Source organism: Spodoptera frugiperda, chromosome 15, assembly GCF_023101765.2.
Source record: "Spodoptera frugiperda isolate SF20-4 chromosome 15, AGI-APGP_CSIRO_Sfru_2.0, whole genome shotgun sequence".
Taxonomy (NCBI): domain Eukaryota; kingdom Metazoa; phylum Arthropoda; class Insecta; order Lepidoptera; family Noctuidae; genus Spodoptera; species Spodoptera frugiperda.
Genome location: NC_064226.1, coordinates 12,044,747 through 12,068,752, shown reverse-complemented (window position 1 = coordinate 12,068,752; position 24,006 = coordinate 12,044,747). Strand labels below are relative to the sequence as shown.

The 24,006-nt window shown below is 33.4% G+C and overlaps 1 protein-coding gene across 6 annotated transcripts in view; it reads left to right on the top strand.

The window, feature by feature from the left end:
- LOC118271946 (uncharacterized) overlaps positions 1-24,006 on the top strand; it is a 147,022-nt gene that overhangs the window by 97,684 nt on the left and 25,332 nt on the right. For all 6 annotated transcript variants that reach the window (XR_007706016.1, XM_050698931.1, XM_050698930.1 and 3 more), the window contains exon 4: positions 22,175-22,247. Coding sequence is in view for 5 of the 6 variants with exons in the window: in XM_050698931.1 (XP_050554888.1) it covers positions 22,175-22,247 (73 nt within the window). In the remaining variant the exon portion in view is untranslated. The remainder of the gene's footprint in view (positions 1-22,174; positions 22,248-24,006) is intronic.

The window sequence follows — 24,006 nt, the reverse complement described above, 5'->3', positions numbered from 1 at the left end:
AACCTAAAAAAAATTGCTACTGATTGAAATTTTATGAACCTTGGAACTGATTATGTGAAAAAAGAAAAATATGATACTGGAAATGATGGAAGCCCTTTGTTACAAAATGTAATCAGACAATGTTGCAACCCCAGAACTAGTAATTTTATAATGACAGACAAATTTACCAAAGTCCATAGCATTTAAGTCAATTGCTGTAACCATAGATCTAGATCAGATCCAACGCCCACTAACTTCTAGTTTCGTAACTGTCCTCATAATACCAACTTCCAAAAGTACATTGTGGCGCCGACTGGTCCTATATCCTGATTATTCAATACAGCAAATTAATATGAACTCTATTTCGTGTCCGGCAAGACCTACATCAGAATATTAAACGTTCTAAACATATGCCATTCCAGAAACATTTTGCACGAACTTAATGTCCTCGATTCTATTGTCTTCGTCGATAGCAACAACTGTATTTGCTGCTCGAAAATCTCATGGTATCTTGCTTTGAACTTTAGTGTGTGGATTTAAGACTGCTTTTGCAGTTGGTTGATAGCAAACGCAACGTGGTATACTGTGTGATATAATTGTTTGTTTGTTATATTGTCCACATAATTGTAGCTGTAGATACGTTTGGAAAGTAGGGCGGCATTGAGGTAGGCTTTTGTAAGAGATCGCGTTGGTCAGTGTCAATGAATTTGTTTCAGACATTACGCAAACTGTTGTGCGGCAAATTGGATATCACTTTTTAATTGTTAACTCCATTGCAAAATTGAAAAGATTAAGAAATTAAGATACACATCAAGTAACATGAACGGTTTAATTGAATTCCACATATTTTTCACGCAATCTTATATTTTAATATAATTTGAATATTGCGACGCGATGAGGTAAATATATAATAAAAGGTATGTACAAAGCACTTACCATAGCCTGGGAACTGTCGCTCGAGAGTCCTGCGTATCAATAAAGAAGTTACCATTATACGTATTATTTTCAAAACTAATAGGTATAATTTTTACTGAACTTCTAAATCACTAGGAAAGTTCTATCCATTTACCTACGTTTATTCGAAAGTGCTGTGTAATGTCGAATTGTTTTATTACATAGTTACGTCACCCTGCCTTTAACTTTAGGTGGACCTAAGCCCAGGCTGCGGTTATACAGCATTTGCGTAACATGGTGTGCTAACTCAACCTATTTTCACTAGCCTTGCCTTGTTTGGGGGGACAATAATAAGGCAAACAATCTTCTTCCTAATCCAGACGAGACTCGAAGACAGAAAAATACCTAAATTATTGGTTACTTAACAAGAAACTCAAGATTTCAAGAGTTTCTTTTTTATGTCAATATTTTGACTTGGTCCTTTGGTACGAAACAAGAATGATACGAGTACTGCTCTAGAAAATATCACATGATAAATCAAATACCGATGCATGGGAAACATTGCTTGGAACTCAATACTAACCATAAAAGAGCATTCTTAATTAATAAAAACATAATTGAAGACATATATATCAATTATCAACATTAGCTCATTAAAATCATTATTTCGCTTAAATACAATATCGATAACTGATAATGATCGGTTTAAAATAACCCTTTGTTCTCGAAAAGGTATTATTGCGTGTTTAAGCTTTAGAATAATAGATTCAGGAAGTTCTGCATTCATTAGTGTAAGATAAGTATCGGATAGAAAAATCCTCGTTTAATTTTACTTGAGTTTTATTCTTGACCGCTATTTAATAATTAATTCGTATTTAAGGCATACATAATTTGATCATTATTACAGTAATACACTTTTCATACTCTTTATTCGAATCTATTGAGACATATTTTTAACCGACTTCTTTTCTCAGACTATTTTTTCAGTAATTTCTGTATCCAACTGTGTCTAACTTCACAACTGAAACCAGTTACTTAAACAAGAAAACGCTTACTTTCATTAATCGACCTTAAACAATTTAAATTATCCACTTTACTAACTTAAATCGCAGTCGCGTGCTAGATCTAATTTACAAAAATGGCTGCCAAGCAATTCCAATTCTAACAACTCGTAAGAACTCAATTAAGATTTTAAACTTGCTAGCTAGCTTCTTGACGGCTAACACCGATTAACTAAAAATATACTGGGCAAACTGCATTTCAATGTAAATACTATTAGTACACTTGATGAGGATAAATCTGAACAAAACACCAATAAGATGAAAGAAAGATTAAGTCTTGTAATAGAAGTTTTAGTTTCCTTAGTTTCCCCTAAAGTGAAAACGTTCACACCTTTAGCGAAGTGAGAAGAACCGCCAATTATCAAGAATGTATTACATGAGCTACCAGTAGAACGTAGATTCATCAATGTCTATCTCTGAGGAGGATGCCAGACAACATTCACAATATTTTGATTGACACTGACTTAATTGCTTCTTACGGCTACCAGTCAACATCACGATCTAAAACAGCTACAATTAAAGCTGTAGATGAAACAGACGATAACTTTAACGAAATTAGTTCATTGTTTAATGCTAATGCAATCGATTCATTTAAAGCGTTTCACCAGATTCCCGATCACATCAATGATAATGAAGGGAATAATGAATCTATAGACGTCTTTATCTAAATTCAATGTGTGAAGCGAGTAAAAATAAATTAAAAAGCACTTATTGCGTGTGCTTAACGTACACATTCGAACAACAAATCAGTTTGATGTGTGGACTCTTACATTGACTTTTCTGAGCTGATCTAAACTGTCAATATATGCAAATATGTCGCATATCTGATGTTAGGGCGCACGTGGGTTAGTTTAAGTCGCTTCTGTCGTTTAATAAAAAGATTAGTGGTGTTGATTCGACCCACGGAGGCGCGTTCCGTGTTTCTGTTCCTGTATAAAGGGTGATACACGAGTTTTGAACTAGAATACCGGATTCTGTGAAAATAGAAAGAGAAATTCTAAAAGTATATTCCAGAGAAAATCTTGTTAGAGTTAATTTAGATATTAACGAGCAAACAGTTATAGATGAGACAAAATCTAACGAAGGAAACAACAAACTTGGTGAACAAGTACTCAAGAAATTCCCAACATTTACACCTTAAAACGACATTTAGAACCGTCCTGTAGTAAAACAATGCAAAATACGTATAATATTGAAAAGCTGTATCATGATATCCGACATGGAAACAGCAATACATTGTGTAGTCTCGACATGAACTCGTATTTCTTGTTACCGGTTGCTGGTTTTGAGATGAATGTCAAATGTTTTGTATGTACTTCCAACTTCCACGGGCTATTTGATATGAATTTCGCGCTTTGCAACCATCATGAATTTGACATGAGCTACAACTGTGATAGCGCGGTTATTGTTCTTGTTTAGTGCTGTTTTAGATTCATCTGTATAGGTGTTATGAATATTTTAGTCTGTAAATTGAGGTTCTATAAGTTTGTAGTTTTGTCTCTTTCGGATTTCTGAAGGTTTTTCAGGATATTGTGAATTTTTTTGTTTGTGTAGGAGAGGTTTTAGAGGAAAGCAAAGCTATTGTAAAGTTTGACATGATTAATCAAAAACTTTTGAGCAAAAAATCTCTAAAACTCACATCAAGATTACCTGTATTATCTATTCATGCCATAACTATTACAAAACAGAACTTACTCTAATTCCCTAATAAACTGGAACTAGGTAATTCCGTGTTACAAGAGCAATAAAGATAGTATCACACGTCTGAACACGCTCAAAGTCGGTGTGAAAATGACGAAGTGAAAGTGGGCCCTACGCAGTGACAATGTAATCTGAGGATCTCACGCGCATCTCGCTGTAGGCGATAAATGCGCACGCGACGTAAAACGTGTGACCTCTTGTGTAATAGAGACAACATTTTTGTATTGATTATAATAATTAGTTTGATTGTTTAATTTGTTTGATTGTTTGTTTGTTGAATAGCAAATAAATATGAATTCCTTTACATTATTTTCTTAGATTGAAATTGATCAATAAGTTCTTGGTGATGGAACAGTGCTTAGTTTAGGATTTCCATGGGCTGGTGATGTCATGTGATATGGCAATATGGGATCTCGTCTTATTTTAATAAAGTACTTAACACATTGAACTCCGTGGTGGTCACCGGTGACCAACGTTAGCGAAGGATTTGCCTTCAAAAGTTTTCTATTGGCAGTCAAAGACTTAAATATAAATGATTGCGATAAGGTTGAAATATGCCTATTTATTTACTTCCTCCTTCGGCGTAAGTAATATTTTATACCTTTGGCATTTAAATACTTAATTTCTTTATAGACAGTATTTCAAACAAACTCATTAAGGCTATGATTATCATCACACATACTATTAATAACTCCGTGCCAAAATGTTCCTGTCTGACCTACATCAATTAAGATCATCAACATTCGATTGTTTCTAACAATCGATTCATCGATACCATATCGATTACCGAATCGATTATGTCGACCTTGTTTCTGAAATCGATTGTTTGGGCTCGCAATCAATCATTATCGATTTTGGGTCATAGTATCTGTTGAATTAGATAATAATTAACGTTTATTGAAACCTAGACTTCGAATAGAATTGCTTTGATTTCCAAACATACGAATTAAATTATTTGGAAATATTCTTGATAGTTAAATGGGAATTAACATTTCGATGTTAGTCCACGGCTTAAGCAAGTATCTATTAGCATAGAATTTTTAATATTGTATATCTCAAACGTGTAGGTAATGTCTTTTCTTAATCTCATTATTTACAAAGAAATCTGGAAACCTGAGATCCACACACATCTTGATTGGGAGACTTTGATAAAAATTAAAAGACTAAACTCAAGGTTCCAAAATCATCGCAACATAACATCAAAACACAACCAAAAATTAATGAACAACAAAATATCTTACATACTTTTAGTTAATTAAAATCTTATTTCAACATTTATTTACATTTTATGACGGAAAATTATACAAATGACATTTAAGTTATTTCGCAACAAACTTGTCCTGTTTGGTCTAAGAACTAAAACTGATATCTACTTGTAAATGCCTTAGGATGGGCTTGTTATGTTTTGAATATATCAAAAACAAGTATTGATGCATCACCCATTACTTAATGGCTATTGAGAGCCCAACCCATAGTTAGGACATTTACTCGTTAGAGAATACCTAGTAGGTAATCATTTGCAACATAACTTGTACCTACATACTTTATTAACAAATCTCTTTAGTACCTAATGTAGCGCAAAAAGATCACAATCTAATAGATAAACATTAAATTCCCACTTTAACTTGGTCACAAGCCACCTGCTCCACAAGTCTTAAAGAATTATTGCTACTGCACTTGTATTTGCCAAGTTTAATTAATGTGAACAAAATAAAACAAATAGATAAGTAATATTAGCATAGCAAAAAAACTAGGTTCTTTGGTAATACGATCTAGAAACAAAAATCTAGCTGACTTTGACAGCGCTCGATAAGTAGTTTGATTGACGGATAGACCTTAAATTTCGAAACTAAGACACAAGTAGAGGTGACTTTTTAATGGCTAGGTAATTTATTTTGGTAATCATAATTAAATGGTCGTTGTAGCCATCAAAATGCAAGATTACCACGCCATATTTGGCCTGAGGCGAGCCGTAAACTTTTCTAAATGAAGGCCTTGTCTGACCTTGCGTGGATGCATTAGTTGCGAAGCGAGTAAAGAAGCTTTAGAATATTCTCGGAATTTTAGCTATGCATTTTATTAAAATAAACGTTTTTGGTCTCCAAATTTAGGTAAAGTAAACTTTACGTCAGTTAGCAGTCACTGAAAAGGAATGTGCCTATTGCCTTATACGTGCATTTATTAATTAGGTATTACTAAAAATCAATACCTAACTAACCTGGGATTTGAATCCGAAACCTGTTTCTTAGTCACAATGAACGAAAAACGTATTAGATAGAAATCTAATGTTCATAAGATGTTTAATTTTGGAAGTTTATTAAAAGAAATTATTAATTTCCGTTTAGCGACGGAAATGCATTGGAATGAAATCGGTTCAAGAACATTAGTGAACGATGCTATTAATAAAATCTAATTTAAACTTAACGATCTACTTTGGTAATTGTCTGTTAATTTAATTTTAAAATACACCAACTCAATCATTAATGACGATACCATAAAATCATCTTTTTTCGATTACCTATTTTAATATTTTTTAATGTAATACATAATTTGATTAATTGAATATTGGTTTTTTTTTGAGGGGGGGGAAATTGTCCGGCGCCTTCTCTCGTCTTGGGCGAAGCGAGAGGGGTGTCAGACTCTTTACTGACTAAAAACCATCCCGATTCTACTCCTGCTTTTCAAGCCGGAGCCTCGGTAACCGGGTAGGCAGTCCACATACCTGTTTGACTTCTTCCTTGTTTCTTATGGAGAAATATCCCACATATGCCTCTTAGGGAACACCCTAGTAGGTATGAGATGATTACAAATGAGATATTAATCTCTAAAGCATTTATATGGTAGAAGTAGAGGTGTATTGTTGAGACATTAAAATTGTTAAACACCTCTTTTGGATATTTCAATAGACGTCTGACGTTCTATTTAGGTAATCGTGATAGGTCAATCATAGATTCTGAATCCCTCCCATTTACTTTTACATTATAATATTGCTTGCTATATTGTTTCAGTACACTTAATATATATCAAAATTGATTCAAGTTTATGCACCTAGCTGCACTGACGGACAGACTGACAAACTATTATTTATTTCTTTATCTGTTGATATTTAAAAATTACCTATTTATGGTTTAATTGGAATAAATGATTTGACTTTGACTTTGCAATTTTGCAATCATTGTTTGCATACTCTTTACTATATCAACCACTACAGCATGTTAATTATTATGTCCTATAACGATACCATATAACTAAGTATTTGTTTATTAAGCATAACCATTAAATCAAAAATTATTGTCCTTTTCCCAACGACCTAAAGCCATGAACTTGACTGCACGGTTGGTGCGGTGGCTGGGCAACTGGCTGCCGCGCAACGGGTAGCGGGTTCGATTCCCGCACGGAGCAACTCTTTGTGTGATCCACAAATTGTTGTTTCGGGTCTGGGTGTCATGTGCATGTGAAATTGTATGTTTGTAAACGCACCCACGACACAGGAGAAAATCCTAATGTGGGGCAACGTTTTTTTAAAAGAAAGAGAAGAGAAAAGAGAAAGAGAAAGAGAAAGAGAAAGAGAAAGAGAAAGAGAAAGAGAAAGAGAAAAGATGAACTCAAAAAAAAAAAACTTCGCATCGAAAATGACCTTCCAAAACTTCAGAAAAGGGCAGAAGCTAAACCAACTAAACCAAACCGCAAAAACGGATATACGCAACTTTATTATATATATAGAAACATACAATTTTCCATTACTAAACCACTACATATTTATTTTGATCACTCAAATTACATTCGCTTCACATTCAATTTCATCTAAATCAACGCAACTCGCGATGAGCCTTCAATGTCGCAACGCTATCGTGTCGGGCCTTCTAAATTGCAAGATTTGACCTTTTCGCATCCAAACATTTTAAGTTCGTTGCCTCTAATTTAGGATATTTAGAATCTAAATTAAGAGCTAATTGCCGGTCGGATGCTAAATGTGTTGACTTGGGTAACAAATCTCTGATAAGTCTAACAGCCGTACTCAGAATCGGTTACTTAAAGCATTTTTTTTATTATGGTATAGGTAAGGCGGTAAACGAACAGACGGATCACCTGATGGTACACATTCGCTACCTATGTACACCTAAAACACCGAAGGCGTACAAGTGTATTGCCGGCCTTTTGGGGGTTAGAAAGTTAAAGGTTGTTGGGGAATCGGGAAGAGAAAATCGGGAAAGGAAGGTAATTAGGCCACCGATAATCTCATTCTCATAAAGAAACACAACGCAAGCGTTGTTTCACGTCGGTTATCTGTGGTATCACTCCGGTCGAGCCGCTATTTGTGCCGAAGCATAGCTCTTCCATACTTAAGCCAATCCTTAGTAATTGGAGCCAAACTTTACTAAGGAAAAGTTTAAGTCATCATTAAATCTCTCTGAGTACGGCAGTAAGTGCGTTTAGTTGATTTGAGGTTATGTTTGAGTTTGAGTGCTAGTCAGTCCAAGGCATTTATGTTAAGAGCTTCGTTTAATATTGTTGTTGTACCTAATTTAGCAATATGACTAATGTTGAAGGCTGTTTACTAAATTGTGAGGTACAAATTATTTTGCTTTGGTTAGCTTGTGGTCACTATTGTGGCTCGCTTTGTTTGATCCACGAACTGAGAGCGGATTAATTTGCAAATTTTTCAATTATATTTCGTATCATTGATGTCTGGTATTTATACTAAGAGTTAGGGATTTTCATCCCTTAGTTGTGACAATTAACTAGATATAACTAGCAGGGCGTCTTATTTTTTACTTTAAATACTTTATTCGGAACTAACCTATGCAATGCCATTATACCTTGTGTGCTTTACTTAAAAATATGCTAATGATAATTTCCCTTTGTTTACAGGTAAGGAAATCATCAAGCTATCTCCTCTGTAAGGATCTTGTCACGTACGTAATTAACTCGTTTTGATGTAACAAGATATTATACATTTTTGACCTTGGCGAAAAAATCTTTAAGATTATTTTCTTGTATGTCCTTTAATCAACAAACTTGTACGCACGGCTAAGTTGACCGTCGAATGCTTCGAAAGATCATACAAAGCAAGACCATGGTAAACTGGTTAGGTACAGGGTGGTGTGTAAAAAAGTGTCGTACCCTTTTCATTTTGACAAATTATTGTCTTGGCACCTTTAAAAATAACACCAGAAAAGACAACTGGTCCTTTGTATTCAAATCTGTCTACAAAGACTCCTGTAAGAGTTGTGTGAACAAAAGTTATGTGACAATAAGTACTGTATCAGTAGACAGTAAATTAATGCAAATCTTGGTCCAAAATGTCGTGCAGCCGACATCCTGGTGGCAATAGTTCAGTGGGTGTGACGAAGGTCGCCCAGTAATGTGGACGTGGAACCAAAATTTCTTTAATACAATGTCGACGTTGTTTGTTTTGGTTTAAAGTCGAAAGTTATTTAATGATGGATTGGAGTTGATTGAAGTGAACAGTAATTATCGGTATAAGAAAAGTTATAATTAGTAATTTGAAACAACTTAAAAGCATGTGTTCTTACATGTTATTAAGTATAAAGTATGAGGTCTTGAGTTCGATTTCAGGGTCAGGTAAACAGACTTATGAACCAAACAAATCATTTTAAATTTATCATCATGTATTATCTAAATTTAATTTTTAACTCTCTGCAGAAAATGACCTTATTGACATCAGTACGAAAATACAGAGAGGATCCACAATTTATCACAAGTACTTATTTCCATACAAAAAATGTACATTATTGTACATACCAGGATTACACGAACAGTTCAAATCTAATTTGCCTTTAATTTTGACACAATGTCTCATCATTCAAACCAGACGCGGAAAAACATGTCAAAACATTATTTCAATCAATTTTTTCATACTAACACATTTATTCATAGAGACATCACTGATGATGAGTAAGGTAGGGCTTGGCTATATTGAGAATAATGCCATTCATCAGATAATATCAATATGATATAACAGCAACACGATTTAAACGTACCTCCAAATTCCACCAAAAAAAAACTTAAAAATAATTTGTTTGACTAGCCATTTTTGACATAACTTTTGTCTTAATTTCTTGTAAATCAATGTTAATCCCATAATTTCATTTTTTTGTTCACTTCGCTTTGGTTAGCGTCTATATTAAAGGCTAAAGACCGTAAACCCCTTTTGACACCAAGTACCTTACTTCACTAACATACAGACTGAAGGACTATTTTAAAAGTGCCTAATTGAAATAAATGCTTTAACTTTAACCAACTCAAGCGAGATGAACTGTAACCACTCGACAAACGATGAGGCAGTCATCCACCCGTTACACATGAATAATTGGCAAGCATCCATACAAGAACTTGGCAATGTATTACATGACAGGCTAATAAAATCCAGTATTGGATTAGCATGTTTAATGAAATCTTATGTTTTGAACAGCTACACTTATCTTAATCCAACAGATCCTTGAGTCCTTGAGTGATAAAATGACTCATTTATCCTAATAGTATAACAAGCGAATACCTAAATGGATTTTTGTAAAGGTATGCTCTTAAACCTTTGAAAATCAGCAAACCTAATACTTTACTAAAAGCCGATCCAATCAATCTTCTTCCTAAACATGATGATTAACTTCTCATTTCGCAACCACCAACCGTCGATCACCGAACATTGATAGCAGACCCTGTAAATCATAAATAACTGGTTGCAGTTCCCATAATTTATGCCTGTCCTGAACTTTAGTGCTAAATTGTACCAAATATCAGAACAATGTTTTGTAAGAACAATGAATTATTGAGGTATTACTCATAGAATAATCTCGGTTAATGTCGGACAAGAGTTATTGAATACTACTTACTGTGAAAGTTTAAGTATTAGTCATTACAAATCTATTTTAGCTAAGAATTGCTTATAGAACCTCAATTTGTAAATAGAAACAATTAGCAAAATAATAAATAGCAGTTATGTATGATAAAAAACTAACCAAATCATGACAATGAGCCTACCTCATTAAATAATGACAATGAGCCTACCTCATTATCATGATTTGGTTAGTTTTTTAGGACATAAGACATGATAATGAAGAAAAACATGATACAAGCTATAGATATAGATACAGCTAATACTAAAAATCCAAATAAAAGTAGACACACGGATACAGCTAATACCTAAACGCCTTAACCAATAAAAACAAACAATAATAAAAATATGATAGCTAGGGAAATCCATGAAGCAATCCATGCCAAAATTTCCATACACCTTTGGTGAAACCTGTTCCAAACTTTAAATTCAGGCGCCTCGTCACATTTTTGCATAAATAATGAGAAATCACAAAAACGCGGTAAACTGGCTTGACGACATTAACGTGATATGAACAAAGTATTAGAATAAAAAACTTTCTAACAACAATACTATGGAAACCAGTTTTTCAAACCCTTTCTTTTCTTGTATTAATTTCTTCGAAATGTGCTACATTCCACTATCTAGTATTAAGGTCTGTTAATTTACCTTCATTAGTATCGGCCCTGCAGAACTTTCTCGCGTCTAGTTATTTTATGTGGCCTCTATTATTCGAAACGACTTATCAAGTGCTTTGTAAGTTTCTGTTGAATAGGCGTTGATTTGTGCAAAGAAACTATACACATATGTACCTTAAGTTTCATCAAATCATCAATCTAATCTTTAAAACTTCCTTATCTGTCTTTCACTGTCTTGAAGTAGGATTAATATGACCACCACATAACATTTCACGTGAGAAATGATATCTTAGTTTCTCTTCACCCCACACAACTGTATCACCTCGTAAATAGTATTTCTCTAGCAAACCTTAAACAGGAAGACTTAGATAGTTCAACTCAAGGTAATTTAGCAATAGCCTATAGCGTGGCTCGGTTGAAACACTTAGATTTGTACTAAATCGGTTGTCTTACAAAACGGACACTAGAAACTTAATAGCAATAACAGTTACGTTAAGTAACAACAGTATTATGATTAATGATGTTAATCACAGATTATGACGTGAACATCTGACATAGTTTCCAATTGAAATGTAAAGAAATGCAGCTATAGTGTATGCATTGACTTTAAAAAGCATTAGAACAATGACCTCATTGAACACACACACAACAACACACAAGACACATCCAAATTAGAAGACATATCAACAAATGAAATAAAAGAAAGTGGTATTATTGACATTGCTCTCGATAAAAGTGTAACAGATGATAAACAGACCGTTGTTAATGCTACAGATAATGATGAAAAGAAAGTGATTCTTCGTGCTGTAATCAATTGATTTTACGCATGATATGTAATCGATTATCGATACGATGCCGAGTCCGGAAAGCTTCCCAACGGAAGCGTTTGTTGTTAACCATCCTATTATCGACAGTTTGTATCCGATTTCCAATCTTTTACTCTTTAGTATTAGAGTCATAATTCCCTGATTCAGCTGTACCATTTTCTCTTGAAGTTAAACCAATGAATGAATAGTTTCCTATCATAAATTGAATGCTTTCTTGTTCAACTAACGGTATAAATGCAGCTCTTTATTTTTCTATTTAATATTCTGTTTTATTTGCTACATCGACATTATGTTTTTCGTCAGCAGAAATACATGTTATTCCACATAATACCAAAACAGTAGCAACGATCGACATTTCAATATCTGCTCTGACTTTATTTACCAAGGAAACCGTGTTTCATTCTTGCATCAACATAATTTTCTGAGTACAAGAGTTTCCTTTCAACTTTAATTCAAATGTGAATGTGCATAATAACGGGTCTAAATGTACTCGTGTTCTCGTGCGCATCTCGATCAGTTCAATTGGCCTGATTTTGAAGGCAAGGCGACAGAGCGGTGCGCATCCGATCACCTCAGTCCTTGGCACAGAACGAATCAACGAATACACTTCCATGGATCACATCACAGGCCCTATTGTTGTTTAATAGACAATGTTGACCTACAACGAACATCTTTATGATGCGTAAGAGTGGATTTGTGGAGGGCATTCGATAGAATGGCACAGAATGTTAATATCGGTTTTGCATTGTTGAATTTTGTGGGATAGGAATATGGTTACGGTGGGTTGCTGATTCTGAGTAAGCATGCAAATTGAGGGCAATAAAAAATGTAACATGGGTCTCTCTTTGTGACATCAGACTCTTCAACTTTATGGGGCAAGATACCTCTAAGTAGAATACTATAGATACAAATTGATATGTTAATGTTACTGCAAATTACCATATAAGGATGGCTTTGGAACAACAAAAAAATGCTAGCCTAAAAACGATTCTAAATCAAACAAATAAAGCAGATAATTAAGTTGTCGCCAAATTAAATTTCATTTTAATAGATCATTCTAGTGATTCGTTTTTATTGAATCAATTTATCTGCTCTAACTTTCACTGGCAACTTTTTATTTCGTGTTAAGTAGTTGTTGTGCACATGTTATAGTGGCGCCGGTGTGTAATGTATTCATTACATGGTAGCCCTCGGGCTATTTAGTTTACAACTCGTTTAGAATTGTTATGGCGAAGAAAGTTATTGTTAACAGTCAAGATCTTGTGTGTACGCAGGTTTGTTGTTACAGAATTTCTTTGCATACTTTTCTTTATTAGTTTTGTTATATTCATCATTATCATCAGTCGAAAGACGTACACTGTTGAACAAAGGCTTCCCTGCATACACTGGCCGACGTCTGAACCTGCATATTTTGAGAGCTATGTCTGTTACTCTTGTTTTTTGGCGAATTTCCATATTTCAGATTTTATCGCACAAAGAAACTCCGAAGATAACTCTCTCTATTGCTCATAATATGATGTTATTCACCAAAAGATCAGCGTTGATTATTTTATTAGTATTCAGTATCTCCTTGACTTGACTTTAGATTGAAAATCAACTTGAAGTCTTCCGAACTATGTCTAATGTTCGGTACTTTACACATGGTATAAATTAATTTTAAATAGTAATTTTGACAAAATATGTTAACCGAAATGTACCAACACAGAATCAGTATTACATCTGAAACTTATCAATTCTTAAACGACCTCGTTTACAAATCTCACTATACTTTATCTAACAAACTATAACCTTAGTGACGTCATACCACCGTATCATTGCTTCGTTAAAACTTATGGTGTATTTTAATTGATGTTATTTGTTATTTACTGTTACTTCCGATGGCACCCACAAGGTTCGGAGGTGACTCCTACGGAAACAATAGTCAGATTAGTCACTAATAATCACTCTTAGGATGGGTAACACCTACACTCGTACCTACGTATATTTTACGGGTCAGGGATTATTGGTGTGTCTATTTAAATATACAATTTCAATCATCTTCTTTTCAAAGTGCTTATTTAAGTACTAGTTTTTGCCAGCGGCTTCACACGTGTCCCATTGGATAAATAGTAGCCTCTGTATTGTTTCAGAACATAATCTAATTTCAAATTTCATCTCGATCTCGTCAGCCCTTTTGACGTGAATGAGTGACAAATAAACATACAAACCTTCGCATTTATAATATTAGCAGGATACCTACCATTATATTATTTTTTTCACAAGAATAGTAACTATGTACTTAACATTGCTTTTACATCACCAGACCAAATGTAAATATCAAATAAACACATTACAAAATAACGATTATTACAATACTTAAAGATAAGTACTTGATAATTCCACCGCAGAATCATCCTTGTTTAAGATATTGCATCTAAATCAACGCATATTTTTGCAACGGACACTATGAAAGGGACTCCGTTGTATTCAACCATTTCTATAGAAACGTGAATAAGACAAGCCACAAACAAGGAGTTTACATAAGAATCGAGAATAGCTATTGATATTACCATTCATGGTGAATAGAATAGTTTACGTACCTACCATGTAAAATGTTATAGAGCTCATTTTTGCGTCATTTTTTTTTTTTGTTTAAAACGATGAAAAATGATAAGAAAAGTTTTTAATAGTTTGGTTACCTTTAACGCAAAAATCGCTGAACAAATTGAGATGAAGTTAGACATACAGGACGATTATATTATTATGTTGTAATTAACACTTTTGATACGTTTTTAGCACTTATGTATAGACCAAAAGAATTAAGCTCAAACATATTAGTAAAACTTAACTATTAAGAAGTAATTAATGTATGACAAGATAATATTATAGATATGACTTTCTAACTTTCATTTTAGAAGTACTGCATCCAAACAATCCATCTTAATTTAACCTCAAATATGACATGAACAATCTTACAACAAAAATAACATAACATTATGTTATGACAATTCGCTTTAATTAAAAAATAATTAAAATTCCAAATTCGGACACCAACACTCATTGCCAATTGATATTCAATTAAACAAAATTACTTCATCAATCATTTTTATTTATCAATCCAGAGAATTAAATACAAATGATTGATCAATCGTCATTGTTTATAATTTTGGTTAAACAAAGATTATCCCATGTTTTACGAAGTGAGTGGACGTGACCTTAGGTCTATGTAAACAAAGTTATTAACAGTTAAAGATTAAGCATTGTTTATATTGTATTGTAAATGTTAATTAGTAGTTAAGCTCAAATTAAATGCCAAGGATTGGGAGACATCGTTTCGGGGCATATGACCATTTATTTTACATTGTAGCATTACATTGTAATACGATACTATAAATATTGTATTGTACATTTTTACATCGATGTCTTGTATATTTAGCATTGAATAACTAAATTTCTTCACTATTTGAAATAATTATCGATAAACATTGTTTCCATATAACTTTTATTATGCGACTCTATTTTGTCTTTGATATTTAAAAAGGCTTTGGTGTTAAAGTCAGCAATAATATTATTATGTTTAATAATATATTAAACACCAGTATTACAATCAAATAAACTTCAAGTAATATTCAAATAATTATTAATTAAATAAATTGGTTAATTCTAGTAGTAGGTACTGTATTATAAAAAAGAAAGTGTCATCTTCCCCTAGACACAAAGTTACAACAAGGATTAAAAACCGTGCAATATATTACCAGTTGATTGAATATAAACTATGTATAAGTAGGTAAATCCGGTACCCACCAATCAGCTTTTACTTTCATTGAAACTACGGCGCTTTGCTTCCGCGAACGAAAGTGTTGTAGCGATTCCCGCTACTTTTTTATCGATATCGACAAACTCTACCTACCTATTTTTACTTTTATATTCTTCGTGACGACATGTTTAACCCAATTAACGCTTAATTTAGAACGTAAACGTGATTTTGTCTTCAAGCATTTTAATTTTATTTCTTTTTCAATCAACCGAAACTAATTGGCAGTACCTGCAATAATTCTGTATTTTTTGCGCGTCTAGCCAGTTGATCAGAGATGTTCCCAAACCAAGATTACAATCACAACTAAGATTTAAATAAAAAAAACTTAAGTCGAGTTACATTATAATAACACGTTATGGTCTAAAACTAATACTTTATAGCCAATGCGATAAGATAAACTATGGTTTTTACAAACAAAACCCGATTACATCCATAGCGTCAAAAATCTTTTCTATAAATAATTGATCACGATATTTTTTTGCCTAAAATCCAATTCAGTTCCGCGTTCAGTAAAGTTAATAACAAAAAACGTGGCAACTATGTATTTTGCGCAGACTATGACCTAACTTATTGTTACAAAGTACATACATAGTAAATAAATAAATCATTTTAAAAACGATATTTTGCTACATAAAAATTTTGCTAAAATGCTAAAAATAGCACGATGAATTTTAAAATAATTAGACTGTACATTAACAATGACTCGATAAAAAACTGAATGTGATTGTGAAACATCGATAAAAATTGTTAACTGCGTGTTCGCACCACTAGCATCACTTTATCATCGGGTGCGCTGATCAATGACAGCAAAACTTTCTTCTTCAAACACTTGACATACAGACGACGCGTTATATGAAATAAGGTTGTACATATAATTTCACTTTATCGCTATTTTGTCGATAAAACTGGTTTTAACAAGGAAATTGATTATAGCTTCGGTCAGTGTCCATGTGTCGACGTGATCTTTAACCCCAGACAAGCTGTAGCATACGGACATAAGGTGATTAAATATATTGAAGACCATGTTGACTGTTGACTTCAAGTGGAGCTTCAAATTGGTATCACTTATGGAGGTATTCCATTAACCCAGTGTCTCAGATAGCCAGGTATAAATAAATATTTGTCTCATTTACAAAGGGTTCCATTAATGGAGGTGAACATACGGGTAACTTTACATTAAGAGGTGTGATTCTTAAATAAAACAATGTATTATGTGCACATTATAAATGAATAACAATAAGTAAATCAACAAACAAAACGATGTTGTCTCAGTTACTGAGGTTTATACATTAAAATTCACTTGCTGTCTCAGTTATAGAGGTAACTAAGATGATTAATCGAAAGAAAATCCCAGATATAGAGGGTTGTTTGGCCCACTAATAGAGGTAATTCAGTGCCAATGGGTAGGGACCTCAGTATGAGTTCCATTTATGGAGGTTTCTCACTTATCCAGGTCCCACTTAACCAAGTTTCACTGTATATTGAACACCATGTTGACTTTTGTGTTTCCGTGAAGCAACGTAACAGGTTACCGGGGCTCAGGCTCAAAGCAGGAAAGGAACGGGGTGATTATTAGTCAGTAAAAATTTCACTGTCGCTCTATCAAGGCGGAAAAGTTATTGGATGAGTTTACCAAATTAAAGTTTTTTTTTGAGAGGGGCTCTCAAAAAAAAAACATCATTTATTTTATAAACATATGAATGTACCTTACCTTTAACAATCAATTCCAAATTCCAATTATGGTCAAATAAAAAATCTCTTTAAAATCAATATAGAAAGCAGTACCATTGGAAAATTCTCTACAATATAGAATAAACAATGGCTTTCCTCAAGATTAGTGTGCACATCAAACCTTAGTTCCGTCGAACCTTGGACCATGAACTTGCTGAACGTGGTCGCTTTCCTGAGACTATTGTTCTTGGAGAAAATCTATCGGGGAAAACGGAAATCGGAAAAGGAAAATCTTCGTTATTGTCGTTTATTTTCATGTTTACTTATCAAGTGATGGAAAATAATATCGAAGAGCCATTTCGAAGGAAATTATTTTGTTACCAATAACTTCACTTTTTTCTTTTATTCAGCGGATAATATGTTAAGAAATAAAATAATCCTTGAATCAGCTTCAAATAAATTCTTGCTCAAAAATTGCTACTTTAATTTAATAAAGGTTCATTGTCCCTTAGTTTAGTAGGTACACTGATAAGTTTTAAACAAAACTTAAGTATGAAATCTTTTAATAAAATTCTTAGTATTTGCAACTACCAAAGCTGTTTACGAAAAGATCTATTTATTTCATTTCATGCCATTATTGTCTGATTTCTTTGTAGAATCAGTCTCGCTACTTACATTTCCTTGTTTACTTGCGCTACCATAACCAATGATAAGTTCATCCAACGACCCCTTCTACCATGTAATCCGTCTGAATCACTTATCACAAAAACTACATCAAGCGATGCCAATTGTTCACGCCCTCCGAATTTGTCACGGTTACACGAAATTATACCTTTTCGTAGTCTGCAATCATCGTCATTAACAGTCATATTTGCTCTCAAATTGTCTTCTTTTTCAAAAATATTCTTTGTATTTTTCCTCCATCGCTTGCTGGGAGATAAACTTCTTTTATGGGGCTAACTGAATTTTACATATTTTTTTTTCATAAGATTCAATCTGTTTATCGCCTGATATTTAAAAAGTTACTTACTTATTTTACTGTTTGACATGGAATCTGAATTCAAATACAACATTAGGTTAACGTCAAATAAGTAATATATATTTTTTATATATTAAACAGTTTTAATGCGTATGGTCCTCAAGAATAACAGTGTTTACCAAATATTAGATTGATTTGTCGCCAGGAAGGTGGAAAAATTTCAATTACTAAATTTGACCTAAACAAACGAACAAGTCACGCTAAATAAAAGCGTTTAATAAAAAGCTATTATTTGTATAAAAAAAATCGTAGCTGAGAGAACAGTTACTAACTAATCTTTCAAAATACCAATTAGTTTTAGGTAATGAAACTGCAGTTTCATTGCATCAACAAATAACATATACCGTTCTTATGTATGTATTAACCAGACGTATGCCTATTTCAATCTTACCGCCCTAATCTAATTTAATTCCACTCCAAAACTCAATTTTACACAAACCACTAGGAAATCAAAATGAACGATAGATCTAAGCCTACCTCATTACCGACCACAGAACTGGAATTCTAACTTCTAATCAAAGTAGTGTATAATTATAATAATTAACATGGCATTCCGAACTAAGTTCAATATATCGTGACTGCCTTTAATGACGAAATAATACATAATTGAATTAGATAACGGAACAATATCAGTCAGTACAAGACAGTACATTTTATTAAAACAATTGACATAGCCTTGGGTAGTCACGAATGTCCTTAATATCGGGTATCTTAGTTCTATGGGTCGAAAGACTTAATGACATAATGAATTGGTTTTCTTATCTTTTAAGGCAGGTTGTATGTCAAATAGTACATGAAAATATGGGGTCAGTAAGTCACAAAGCTTTAGAAGATAGCTAAAGATAGGGCTGATGAAAAAAATGTGATAATGTGACTGCTTACTTTTTTTCAAAATCAATTTATATTCTAATTTTATTTAAGTTGTATTAAAAAGTGCATTATAAAGTAAATTCTAATATAAAAACATCAAATCAAACCGAGGGCGGTACGCATGCGCGAGAAATGACACAGTAGTCGGTGACGGGGCACGCGCCTGCGCACGCCAAGGTCGCCGTTCACCGCTCAACTCCTGCGCATAGTGGTTCGACGACCGATCTTTCAATATTATGATTTAATTAATTTTGAGAATTAAGTTCTACATCTATTAGAATTACGTACTTTAAATATTGGCTTTATAAAAACAATGCTTTATAAATTAGTAGTAGGTATATCTCTATGCGTCAAAGGCTCCAAACAATTTCAATTTCATATCTTTTTCGTAAAGTCCAACAAAACATTTTAAGCAACATTTTACCTTAAAAATTTGAATACGCAGTCACACCTTGAAATAAAATTTCACTATAAAATTACATTTAAATATAAAATGTAGCAGACACATTGGTTGAATACATAAAGAGATACCTACTTACATTAACTTCGGTACCATACAATCCCTATAAAAGGTGTTCAAAGGAATTCTTCCGAAAAACTTGTTTTTACATTAAATTTACATTGACCATATGGAAGTGCACAATAACTTGTAATTCAATGATAAAGATTAAAATACTGATATGCAATTATTCTTCAAAGGGATAGGTAGGTATTGAAAGAGTAAAGCCTATGTTTCCCAGGTCTGAGACCTATATCTTTGATGACGAGACCATGATCTCTGATATCAGGAATTTACGACAGCGCCCCTAATTTAAGATTCGTAGCAATTGGGGATCCATTTTCTCTGCCTATCTCCATGGGAGATAGGCGTGAAGTTTTGTATGTTAACTTCTCAGTTGTAAATAATCCCAAACTGTCTCTCCTACCAAACACTACCGCACTATTCAAAAATTCAGTTACCAAAGTTAAGGTTTGTCACCAAAATTCCAAAATGGCGCCTAAACCTTGTCCTCGACAGTTTCGCTTACTGTCACTAAAACATTCCAACTTATCACCAAAGTCACGAACTTTTTAACATGTTTCTATTGGTATTTGTCATAAACCTTTTTCAATGTCACCGTGTAAAACATAATAATTAAAAAACCCTAGTAGGTATCATGTACCTAGTTTGAACACACGACTACACATCAAGCTATACAAATCCAGTATAAACTGACCGTTGAATTTGCAGAAGGACCATACAAAGGGAGATCATGATAGACTAGTTGTGTACAGCTTTAATGCATACACTTGACCCAAATCTCTTTTCTCAAACACGCTATCTTAGGAAGGTCAGATGAAAATATACGTTTATTGAAAAATGACATGGTGTCGTATCACGTAGTAGACACCATGTTATTGTATGCTAGTGAATTATCACCTTCAATTACGGCTATGTATGTCAATATCGATGTAAAGAATGATTTTATAGAAAAAATGTTACCAACAATAGTCGTGGAAATGGTATCGATAGTGAATGTAGCAAAAAGTGGTCTTGAGGCTGTAAGGTTTCCTGTAGTTCTATTTGCGGATTGTCACAATGTCAAGAGAGGTGATAACGTGACTCTGAGTACGATTCTCAAGACTGTTATTTGGTATATGATTCTGAAATTCTCAGTAACTTTGAGTCTAAGTAGAAGTAGGAACGGGGTTGTTTTTAGTCAATAAGAGTCTGACACTCCCTCTTGCCTCACCTAAGGTGCGTGAAGGCATTGAATGATATTCAATAAAAAAAGGTCTGAGTCTGATTAAACCTTTGAGCATCACAGACGTGATGTTGACGTACTTAAATAATCTCCTATAGTATAATTTCACACGCTACCAAACACAAGGAAACAAATTCCTCAACAAATACCAAACCATACCGTAACCATTTCTATAAACTTTAAAATCATATAGCGTCCATCTTTCACTTTCCATGTCAAATAATGGAATATAAATTCTTAATGCGAAACTACCTAACACGTTTTCTTCGCCGTCGCTCAAACCACCATCAAAGCTAATCGTTTCACCCATTGAATAGAAATCAACATACACACATCACTTTAAGAATCAAATAGAAATTCCCGATCAGTAAACAAAAGCAGGCATTGGTAACTATGTTGAATACCAATGTCAAGTCAGTGTGTACATTCTCAGGACAATGCCAAGGAACGGTTTTGAGAAAACGATATTCCGATAGTACGTATACAAAATACAAATGAAGTACAAATTCCTATGTCGTCATTATTCAATTCGACACATGAGAACCGACTATCGGACTAGATTTTGTATAAGAAACGCGTAAATTTGTAATTGACTACTGTTTAAATACAAATGTGTTCGATACTGATAAACTTGGATATTTAATGGCCTTAAATCTCCAGCTGTTAAGTACGATTTGTAAAACGTGTCTCAAATCTTTTTAAAGGTACAAAAGTAAACATCATAGTAGCAACGTACTTGTAAACAATGCATTTTACTGATGAAAATGCAATTCCAAGTAACCCACCCACTGTAAAAACCAATATAATGAATGATTCTATAAAAAAAATACTTAAATTATGTTTGTGGTTACCAATGGCTATAAACAATGCAATTTTATTTATTAAAATAGCTTTTTTCATATTCAACGTTATTCTAAATCGCTTGGCAAAGACCCAACTATGTAAAAATCATCGCTTGAAAAATATAGACCATGTATGCTGCATACAAATTGTGTACTTGCGCACTTACATCTTAAGTTGCAACTTTTGAAAATATTTTGTACATTTAACTTATTGTTTTTAACTAAAACAATAACTTTCTTCATGTTTTTAACCAAAATTCTTCTCCTCTTTTTCAGAATCGGTCTTTGCGGATTTGATAACCCACACAGAGATCAGAAAACAGAAGAAGTTAGAAGACACATAGGACAGGTAAGATTATAATCTTTATACAATAAAAACATCTTACGACACACCTTAGACATTGAAGTCTTCTTCAAAATACACGCACGCACATATATGGCAAATGGTTCATAATGCGTATATAAATTCAAGCGAGATAACTATCTTAGATCTTGGATAAGTCAACGTAGAACTAATACTAATGATGAAGCCACGCATGACACTGATATACCGTCAACTGATGAACGTTGACACCTACACTAAAAACTTTGATGAGCTCACAACCAAATAGGAAAATGCAAAACTTTATGACCTTAACGAATTAGATGTTTTAGCAAGCGTTCAAATCTATAATCACTACGATTAAAATATTATTAAAAACTTAGCTATACTAGGAACCAGTAAGGTAAGGTAATAGTAGGAACTAGTAGAACCAGAATCTTGCTGAAAAAAAGCAATGAACTTGATGATGTCACCTGTCAACATAAATTAAAAACAGGTGATGTCTAATAATGCAATCACATTTCGAAACCACCTACCGCGTTGATGATTTTGATTACTAACCAGGATACAAATTGGAGGCAACACAAAAAAATAACATCTCCTAGCAGAAATAAATAGAAGGAACTACATTGTCAATCATAGTTCCCATCAAATTAACAGTGAAACAAAAAAATTGACAGGCGATCAACAAAATGGATGCAAACAGAAACAATACATAGTCGTTCACAAGGCAGATGTAGGAAGTGATGGAGAGGAACGGTTAAATATTCAAACGAACATGTTTATAACTATGGAAAATAAATATCACGAACCAAACAATAGAATCAAAATAGCCGATATACAAATGAGACGGCATCGAGCTGTCAAAGACAAGGTTACTGCAGATGATGTACTGATGATTGTTCTTGTAATATACAAGGACCTGCTAAAGCTACTAACTCCTACCTATATCAATAGCCTAAAACTCATTCGATACAGTACTAAAAGGCAAACATAATGAGCCATGTAATTAGGAACAAAAGCTCCAACAAAATCAGTCTAGACCAAATCCAAATCATATTTGCTGAAACAAATCCAATTTTATCAATCACCTTGCAAGCTTAGAACATGATGTAATTACTGTCATTACTGTTAGCTCGATTGATCATACAATACACACAATACAGCATACAATTGTGATCAAACATGAGTAAGGCCAGGAGCCTAATGAGAAAACTCACAATGATCATGAGCAACCATCTCTTATTACCCGTGTCTAACAATGTACTTGAAACAAATGAAATAAATATACAAATAGACCATGAGGTCAGACGTAAAAATGATCTGCATGTATCCGGCCTAATTTGAAATGAAGGAGATTGATTCGACACAGTGTTATTTGATTACAAAAGAGACAAATTATAGTGAGACGAATCATTATGTGTTGTCGGTGGATAAACCTGTCAGTACTTAAGCAAAAATTTGATCTTTAACCTTAGCTTATTGTTGTTACATTGTGTGTATCAAACCACATATGATGCGTATAGAAGACTTTTTGCCAGAGGTTTCTTTGCTTGTGTTTTAAGAATTGATATTGGGGAAATTTATCTCTTATGAGATAAGATCTCCGAATTTTATTCCACGAAAAATTTATAGAGCATAATTCGTGGAAAACCCTATTTTGAATCGCATTTATCGTCATATACTATACTATGTCTTTCGATACCTAATTTCATTATTGAAGAACTATTTTCCCTGACTCATTCTCCACAAAATCGGTGTTCATTCAACTGCTACTATGATAAAC